This window comes from Pan paniscus, chromosome 3, assembly GCF_029289425.2.
Source record: "Pan paniscus chromosome 3, NHGRI_mPanPan1-v2.0_pri, whole genome shotgun sequence".
In the NCBI taxonomy this organism is placed as follows: domain Eukaryota; kingdom Metazoa; phylum Chordata; class Mammalia; order Primates; family Hominidae; genus Pan; species Pan paniscus.
Window position 1 is genome coordinate 68,642,831 of NC_073252.2, and position 10,070 is coordinate 68,652,900.

At 38.7% G+C, this 10,070-nt stretch overlaps 1 protein-coding gene across 1 annotated transcript; it reads right to left on the minus strand.

The window, feature by feature from the left end:
• Positions 1 to 7,902: 7,902 nt before the first annotated feature.
• LOC100983502 (plasma protease C1 inhibitor) lies at positions 7,903 to 9,713 on the minus strand. The gene has a single exon (XM_003811666.7). The coding sequence runs from the start codon at positions 9,684 to 9,686 to the stop codon at positions 8,196 to 8,198; it is 1,491 nt and encodes a 496-aa protein (XP_003811714.1). The 5' UTR covers positions 9,687 to 9,713; the 3' UTR covers positions 7,903 to 8,195.
• Positions 9,714 to 10,070: the final 357 nt, after the last annotated feature.

The window sequence follows — 10,070 nt, forward strand, 5'->3', positions numbered from 1 at the left end:
CATGCTTTATAATCCTTTGGGTATATACCCAGTAATGTGATGGCTGGGTCAAATGGTATTTCTAGTTCTAGATCCCTGAGGAATTGCCACACTGACTTCCACAATGGTTGAAGCAGTTTACAGTCCCACCAACAGTGTAAAAGTTTTCCTATTTCTCCACATCCTCTCCAGCACCTGTTGTTTCCTGACTTTTTAACAATCGCCATTCTAACTGGTGTGAGATGGTATCTCATTGTGGTTTTGATTTGCATTTCTCTGATGGCCAGTGATGATGAACATTTTTTCATGTGTTTTTTGGCTATATAAATGTCTTCTTTTGAGAAGTGTCTGTTTATATCCTTCACCCACTTTTTGATGGGGTTGTTTGTTTTTTTCTTGTAAATTTGTTTGTGTTCATTGTAGATTCTGGATATTAGCCCTTTGTCAGATGAGTAGGTTGCAAAATTTTCTCCCATTCTGTAGGTTGCCTGTTCAATCTGATGGTAGTTTCTTTTGCTGTACAGAAGCTCTTTAGTTTAATTAGATCCCATTTGTCAATTTTGGCTTTTGTTGCCATTGCTTTTGTTGTTTTAGACCTGAATTCCTTGCCCATGCCTATGTCCTGAATGGTATTGCCTAGGTTTTCTTCTAGGGTTTTTATGGTTTTAGGTCTAACATTTAAGTCTTTAATCCATCTTGAATTAATTTTTGTATAAAGTGTAAGGAAGTGATCCAGTTTCTGCTTTCTACATATGGCTATCCAGTTTTCCCAGCACCATATATTAAATAGGGAATCCTTTCCCCATTTCTTGTTTTTGTCAGGATTGTAAAAGATCGGATAGTTGTAGATATGTGGCATTATTTCTGAGGGCTCTGTTCTGTTCCATTGGTCTATATCTCTGTTTTGGTACCAGTACCATGCTGTTTTGGTTACTGTAGCCTTGTAGTATAGTTTGAAGTCAGGTAGTGTGATGCCTCCAGCTTTGTTCTTTTGCCTTAGGATTGACTTGGCAATGCGGGCTCTTTTTTGGTTCCATATGAACTTTAAAGTAGTTTTTTCCAATTCTGTGAAGAAAGTCATTGGTAGCTTGATGGGGATGGCATTGTATCTATAAATTGCCTTGGGCAGTATGGCCATTTTCACGATATTGAGTCTTCCTATCCATGAGCATGGAATGTTCTTCCATTTGTTTGTGTCCTCTTTTATTTCATTGAGCAGTGGTTTGTAGTTCTCCTTGAAGAGGTCCTTCACATCCCTTGTAAGTTGGATTCCTAGGTATTTTATTCTCTTTGAAGCAATTGTGAATGGGAGTTCATTCCAAAGGAGATACTTTTAAAGACAGGACCCACCCACCAACATCAGGATAATTAAAAAGCATACTATTTAAAATGCAGTTTATTTTCTTGCTCTGAGAAAACTTTTAATGATTCCTCGGCAAGCAATAATTATCTAGCTATGTCTACAAATCTTCTGAACTTTATTTTGGGCATTAAAAGAAAGTACAATAGCAAGGAATGGATAGGATTTGGTTGCCATTTCTAGAAAGATTACTATGCCTCAGTGCAGATAAACAGCCAGTTATTCTGAAAAAAAGGAAAAAAATCAACATCATTGTCTTCCTGGACTAATTAGTCAATTCAGATTAAAAAAATAGATCTGGAAATTCCAGAACAGCCCATGAACTTCTCATATGTTATGATAGCAATACAGGTGCATTTTGAAAACTTAGCCAAAAAAGAATTAATATTAAAAGCCACTTTATTCTTTTTTGTGTAGAATCTTCCTGAGTTCTCTCTACGAAAAGCAAATTAAGCCCAGTCTTTGGACTGGGATCTCAACCTACACTGTTGGCCTGTAACCCAAGAGCCACATCTTAACGACTGGCAGGACTAGCAACCCAGCTATATAAAATGAAAACTTTGGAAACAATCTTGAGCATCTCTTTCTTCTCTTACACCAAATCTGTCTTCAAATTTCCATCAGTTTTAGCTTCTAAGGATCTATGGTCTTATCTCCACACCCACTGCCACTATCTTGGTCCAAACTGTTGTCACCTCTTACCTGAAATACTGTAGCGGTTGTCTAATATGTCTCCTTCAATCACCCTCCAGCCTTTAATTGCTTCTCCATACAACTTCACAGCAAAATTCTTAAAATGTCAATCTCATCATACAGAAGACAAAATTTCTTAGTATAGCCTATTAAGACTTTGCAAGGTCTGACCAGAAACTATGACTGACCACGTATGCTCCTTTTCTCTTTAATCCCAAATACACTCTAGGTAACTTTCAGTTAGAAGAATGCACTGTGAAAATTTCAACCAGATTCAGACATTGCTCATTCTAAAGTATCCCTCTTTTATCATCATCTTAATTGTATATTTGCTAATGCAGAAAATATTCAACTTACAGTAGATCCAATGTTAGATGATCCTTCTGGAATTAATTAGATCCAAAACATTTGATCAAGAAACACTTAACTAACATCTCAGAAACATTCCTGTTTTATCTGAGGCTGCATACATTTTAAAGTAAGTAGTGTTTAAATCAAAATATCTTAGAAATTTTTTCCTTTTTGTTGATAAAACTTTTATATCTATTATAAGTAATGTTTAACGATATGAAACTCATTTTATGGTGATAAGCAATTTTAAAAAGTCATAAAATTGGGTAACTTACAATGCATACAATACAACTGAAACACCGTTTTTGTTTTGTTTTGTTTTGCTTTTCTGAGACGCGATCTTACTCTGTCACCCAGGCTCGAGCGCAATGGTGTGATCTCAGCTCACTGCAACCTCCATATCCCATGCTCAAGTGATCCTCCCACCTCAGCCTACAGAGTAGCTGAGACTACAGGTGTGCACCTGCACACTCAGCTAACTTTTGTACTTTTTGTTGAGATAGGGGTCTGACCATTTCGCCCAAGCTGGTTCAAACTCCTGGGCTCAAGTGATCCACCTACCTCGGCCCCCCAAAACGCTGGGATTACAGACATGAGCCAACACATCCGGCCTGAAACCACTTTAAACTTTCATTTTCTTCAATTAATTAAACAAAAATACTTTCATATTTTATCATTAGTAAGATCATGTCAAGGTAGATAAAAGTTAGAATTATCCAAACATCTTAAAGTCATGCTCTAAAAATGTTAATATTCTGACTAAAAATGAAATCTAGGTTAAAACAAGAAAGAAAACACAACCTGAATATTCTTGGAGAAAAATAAAATTCCTTTTGAAATTTGAATTTACACAGTAAGGAAAGCAATCATATACAATATGGGAAAATCAAAGCTATCAAGCAAGAGAAAGCTTCCATTTAGAAATAATACTTCAGAATGTAATAGACTTTAAAAGAACACTTTCAAGGTTGTTAGGCCATTTTTGTGTCCTCTCTAAAGAGTTGTTTTATTATAAGACTCCTTCCCATAGAAATAGATATTTTATTCCCAATTTATCTTTTCTCTAGTAGGAGAACAGAGAGAAAAGAAAAGTCAGATTGCCCTGCAATTTTTTTCCCAGAAACACACCATTACACCTATCCTCTAGTTACTTTTTACAATAGAAAGATCTGGCAAAAAGTTGCTATTCTTTTTAAATATAAAGGTATTCTGCATGGTGGATTCTTGCAGCAAAACTAAATTAGATGGCGGAGGTATTGAGTGGTAAGAGGAATTTATGAGTGTACTTGCAAGAGTTAAATTAATATATTTGTCAATGTTTGTTGGCATTTTTGGTTCAGTGTAAATAACAAGGCCACATATTTCTATGTATTATTGATAAATTGGATACATCAAATAAAATCCAGCATGTATTAAGAAATGGGACATGAACAATGTAAGTCCAAGAAATAGTGTCTTCACTGAATAAAAACGTATCTTCAATCTTGGTTATCCTGAATCTCTATATAAGCCCAATATAAAAATTGCTTGTATGATAAGAAGAAATAAATAATACCCCTAATAGAGGAGTAAAAACTCAACTGAGCCAGAAATTGTTCATTCTAGCTAGCTGTGGGTCAGCTGCTCACTATTTAAAACCCTTTTACCCTGAATCTCAGATATCTACACCCCTCCCCAAATGAAGGACTATTATAAAATTCTGAAATCAAACGTTTTAAAAAATTTCTTCAGATGTCGCACCTATTCCTTTACTTACTTATTTAATTAATTAACTTATTTATTTAGAACTTTTATGTTAGGGGGTACATGTGTAGGTTTGTTACATAGGTTACCTTGTGTCGTGGGGGTTTGCCATACAGATTACTTAATCACCCAGGTATTAAATCTAGTGTGTCATTCCCCAATATTTTAATATAATATTTTGTTAAGACCATTTTTATGGGTGGCAATGGCTCTAAATGTACTAAAAACTAATCGGGAAAATTGAAAATTATAAATATTTATAACTAAAAGAGAACCTATTATGTGGGAAAACTTTAGTAATAAAGGTATGTTTGTTTTGTTTTTTACTCATTTGGAATAAAATGTATACACTTGAGAATAAAAAGAATAAAAAGAAATCATCCCCAAATTTAATGAATGCAAATTTAAGCACAGCAAATAGTTTTATCAGTTTTGTTCTTTGTTTCTACTCTAAAATTATAACAATGATCAACTAGTTGGACAACTAACTAGTTATATCTTTCAGCTGTGAGCATCACAAATAAAAGTACAGCTTTCTGGTATGTAACACTCAGTTCTTTCTGTTGCTTAGATTTTCTTTTTTGATTAATACATATTTATTAGAAAATTACATAGTTATTTTTAAAAAACTACTAAAGATATATCAAGAGATAGACATTATGTCCTGTAGTTTCAACAATCTTATATATTTAAAAAAGCCTCAATCATGTGAATGTTTGACAACATTGTTTTTCACAGATGATAAAGAATTATTTTATAATTTGAGGAAATCAGAGCTATATGCCATTCATTTCAACAGTGCAATTTGATCAGTTGTGTAACCTAGCCTGGTTTAGAACTGATTATTTCTTTTTTTTTTTTCAGCAAAACAATAAGATCCAATACACCAACTGTGATGGTTAATACTGTCAACTTGATTGGATTGCACGATGCAAAGTATTGATCCTGGGTGTGTCTGTGTGGGTGTTGCCAAAGGAGATTAACATTTGAGTCAGTGGGCTGGGGAAGGCAGACCCACCCTTAACCTGGTAGGCACAATCTAATCAGCTGCCAGTGAACATAAAGCAGGAAGAAGACAGTGAAAAGGTGAGACTGGCCTGGGCTCCCAGCCTACATCTTTCTCCCATGCTGGATGCTTCCTGTCCTCAAACATTGGACTCCAAGTTCTTCAGTTTTGAGACTTGAATTGGCTCTCCTTGCTCCTCAAGCTTGCAGACAGCCTATTGTGGGACCTTGTGACTGTGTAAATGAATATACAATAAATTCCCCTTTATATATATATATATATCCTGTTAGTTCTGTCCCTCTAGGGAACCCTGACTAATACACCAACACAGCATCTTAACTCTAGGCGAAAATAGATAACCTGGCAAGATGAAAGGCTCTTAAGCCTCTGTTAAAACCTTTATGCTTGCTATAACATATTGGCTTCCAAGGTGGCCCCACAGGATCCCAACTCCTTCGTTGTCATGGCCTACCTAGCTCCCACCACATTGGATAGATCTCATTTATGTATTCAATAGAATATTGAGAATATTGAGTGTGACTATCAAGACTAGATGATAAAGGACATTGTGGCATCTTTGTTACTCGGATTCTTGGATTGCTTAGTTTGTGAGAACCTAGCTGCCATGTTTCAAGGACACTCATGCAGTACTATAAAGAGGTCCATATGGAGAGAAAGTGAAGCCTCCGCCAACAGCCAGTGAAGACAACAGACAGCAGCTATGTCGAATGAGCTATTTTGGAAGTAAATTCTCCAGGCCTTGCCAAGCCTTCAGATGAACATAAGCCCAGCTGACATCTTGATTGTAACCTCCGGAGAGACTCACTGCCAGAATCACCAGACTAAACTGCCCCAGATTCCTGACCCTCTCAACTCTGTGAGATAATAAATGTTTCTTGTTTAATTAGTTAATTGGGGTAATTTGTTATGCAGCAATAAGTAACTAGTACACTTACTAAGGGCCTTTAATCTTTTATTTTTAAAAAAGCATCTTGTCATCACTACTCTACCATAGATGCACGCATGCACAGGCACACACCCTCATATGTACTTGTACATATACCAATGGAAAACATATCCTAAAACTTATTTTTTCTACCCCAAATGCACTCAGTAAGAAAATATTCACATTTTCTCTAAATAACTCCCTCTAAGTTAATTTTACTGCATATTAAAAATTGCTTAACTTTAGAATATCTTAAAATTATTGCATCTAAAAAGTCAAGAATTAATTTTACTTTTTAAGTATTTGTGTATGATAACAAAATGAATTTAACCTAACAGTGCTACTTACTAAAAATAATAAGCCTGAACTTTGTTACACTGCATATCATATAAAAATAAACCACTATAACTCTCTCAGACATTTTGTGTTCCCATGACTAAGAGTTTATATTAACACTACCAAGAGAGATTTTATTTTGACATGGACAAAGGTAGTCTCAGGAACCACAAAAAAACTGTGTACATAACATGAAATACAAAGTAAGTTTGCCATCAGCACACAATGCTTCTTGCCTAAGACCTTTACCATAACACGTAAACAAATTTATGTGTTGATTGTTTCACTGCATTAGCTGGTTTGTCTGCCGACTACGAAGAACTCCTAAGTGCAACATCTTAAACACATTCCTTATATTTAACACCACAGGAGACCACTTTTGCACTTCCTGTTTGTTGTGTGTGTGTGTTTTTTATTTTTTGCTTTATTTTGAACTGGGGACACTAGAGGTTGGAAAGACATGCAAGGGTTGTTTGTTTCCCACAAACCAGTAATCTTGCTATGAGAAAAGGGAAGCTCCCGTCTCAAGCTTCTGCAGAAATGCACTGATTGGCACTCCACTGATTCGTTGATCTTAAGCACAGCCAGTAGAAGTCTGATTATAATTATCCTTTTTCCTGTTCTCTCTGTATATATCAGGTGCATCAGGGCTCTCAGGGATGTGCTGTTTAATATCAAAACCCAACAAAGTTGGAGAGTTCCCCTTCCTCATTCAATGGTAGGCAAGGAAACACATTTAATATGTCTAAGTTGTTTGGAAGCCAAGTCAAACATAGCACAGCTCATGATCGGAGCCTAGCCAAGTGCCCATAGTGGGTGGTCAATGCACATTTGTCTAATTTAATTGAATGATCACAAAGAGCTTTAAACTAAACTGGAGCTTTAAAAAGTTTCCATTGTAAGCTCCAGCTTTTAACACAATAATATGGTGGCATATTCGTATTCTCAAAATGTGACTATGAGAGTCTTTCTGGAAACTTCCTGTGGTGTAGACTCTAATTACAATATGTGACCAGCAGAGTGACAATGGAAGCTCCCTGCCATAGTTTTCTAACCCCCTCCTAGAGAGTTAATGAACTGTCCAGTATCTTTCTAATGAATTCTTTCTCTCTTTCAATTATCCAGAGTTATTTTCTGTTTCATACAACTAAGAGCCTTGACTGATACAGAGATTATTTAAAGAATAGATTCCAGAATTTGAAGATTTTAGGCCACTTAGAAGAGAAAATAAAAATATATTAAACCGATAAGCGCTGAAAATATCATGAAATTAAAATATGCTATTTCAACATAAATATGATTTTGCAATTAAAATCATAACATTAAACAAGAAACACTAAACATCATAACACCAAAAGCAAGAAAAATATAATTTCTGATAAAAAAGTCACTTAGTATACCATATTTTGATGCTGGAAAAGATAATTTTTCACAGTGGAACCAGTGATCCATAAGCATTTGGAAACCGTTGCTCTAGCTGAAGTATATTCTTTTTTTTTTTTTTTTTTTTTTTTTCATGGTCTGTCAGGTTTTATTTATAGAGTCTGGTGAACTTGAACTAGAGAAAGCTGCAAAAAGTGGTTTGGAGAGCATGGCAGGGCCATGGAGAAGGGCTAATAGAAGCAGGTCCCTTGCCCAGACCCTCAGGGAGCCCTTTTGGTGGATAGCGGACACCTGAGGCAGGAGGTGGCAGGGGCCAAGTCCAGGCAGGCAGCAGCAGGGCTGCAACTGAGAGCTGAGGCTGGAGAGATAGCGCTCGCCCTAACCTGATCCTGCAGGTCTCAGGCCCTGGGGTCATATACTCGCCCCATGAAGACAGGGAACTTGTGCTGCTGGTCCCAGAGCACAAAGAGGAAGGGCTGCTGCACTTCAAAGATCAGCAGGGTGCGGGCCACAGAAATGGCGGAGGCTGCAGCCGCCTCCACCCCAGTCTCTGTCAGTTCCAGCACTGTCTGGTGCTGCATCGCAGAAACCTGAAGATCTGGGTCCTCTGTCAGCCCACACAGGTTAAGGTCATAAGAAAAATCGAAGAATTCCAATTTCTCCATGATTGACAGCATATCCTGGCTGGTCGTCACTTTGATGCGGGGTAGTGTTAGGAGAGTGGGCTGGAACTTGGACATCTCCAGTTTCTTCATGATGGCCTTGAAAACAGAAGGGCTGAGAGCCTGTTCCATGTCTTCAAGACGATGTTTCAGGTTCTGGGGTACCAGGATCACCAAACTCAGATTGTGGGAGAGCTGCAGCTGCCCCACCTTGGCTTTCAAAGTTTGGTCAATGAAATGGGCCACAGGGTACTTCTTGCTATTCATCATGGGCACTTTTATAACTGAGTTTTTGAAGTGAAAGGGTTCCATTCTGGTTTTCTTGGGATCAAATGTTGTCTTCCACTTGGCACTCAGGTAGATAGCATTGAGGAGGACAAGGCGGGTATCGGAGGGCAGGCTGTCTAGCAGCCGGCTGATCTTGTTGTTGGTGTTCTTGGCCACCCAGGTGTTGATGAGCTCCAAGTTGGCATCACTGTTGTTGCTTAGGACTCTGGGGCTGCTGCTGTACAGGGTCCGAGAGGCATTCACAAAGGTGTCCCTTATGGCCAGGTCTGGGCTGTGGAAGATCTGAGAGACTGAGGTGACACCTTTGGTCGTGAAGCCCTTCAGGGCCTGGTGGACACAGGTGAAGTCCTTGGGGTAAGAGAGGATGCTCTCCAGGTTTGTTTTGGTGTTCTCCCCAGCCCCGAGCAGGACCTGGGTAAGGAGGCTGGCGATGCTGAATGGGGAAAAGGCCATGTTGGTCTTCACCTTCTTCATTGCTGAGAAGGCGTGGTAGAGCTTCAGGGAGAAATCTACCAAAGCATCCCCCAACATGGCCTCTGTTGAATGACTCTCCAAGTCAGAGCAGAGAGTAACAGGTCCTGGGCAGAAGGACCCAGTAGTGGGCTGGGTAGGAGAATCTGTTGGGAGCTGGGTAGTTGGTTGGGTGGGTTGGATGGTGGGTTGGGTGGTGGGTTGTATGGTGGGTTCATCAGTGGTATTAGCTGTTATTTTGGTGGCTGAATTGGTTGTTGAGTTGGTTGTCGGCAAGCTGGAAACCTCCAGGATGGGTTCAACGAATAGCATCTTGGAGATAACTGTTGTTGCGACCTTCCCTTCACCTCTGTCTTGCAAACTCTCTGGATCCTGGGAGCTGGAGCTGGTAGCATTTGGATTTGAGGAGGCTCTATCCCCAGCCAGTAGCAGCAGAAGGAGGGTCAGCAGGGTTAGCCTGGAGGCCATCTGGGCGGCAACGTCAGCGGACCTGCGGAGCCAGCCAGCCTCGGAGCCAGCTCCTGAAGTATATTCTTGACCATCCCTTACAACCATCTTACTTTGTTTTATGCTCTGCTTCCTCTTGAATGCTTTGATGCTTAGAAATTTCTTCCCCCAAGTACCCTAAATCATCTCTCTCAAGTTCAAATTTCCACAGATCTCTAGGGCAGGGCAAAATGCTGTCAGTCTGTTTGTTAAAGGATAGCAAGGGTCACCTTTATTCCAGTTACCAACAAGTTCCTTATCTCCATCTGACACCACCTTAGCCTGGACTTTATTGTCCATATCACTATCAACATTTTGGTCAAAGCCATTCAGCAAGTCTCTAGGAAGTATCCAACTTTCCCACTT

Excerpts from the sequence above, each read along its gene's own strand:
- LOC100983502 (XM_003811666.7), bottom strand. The coding sequence starts at position 9,686 with ATGGCCTCCAGGCTAACCCTGCTGACCCTCCTTCTGCTGCTACTGGCT.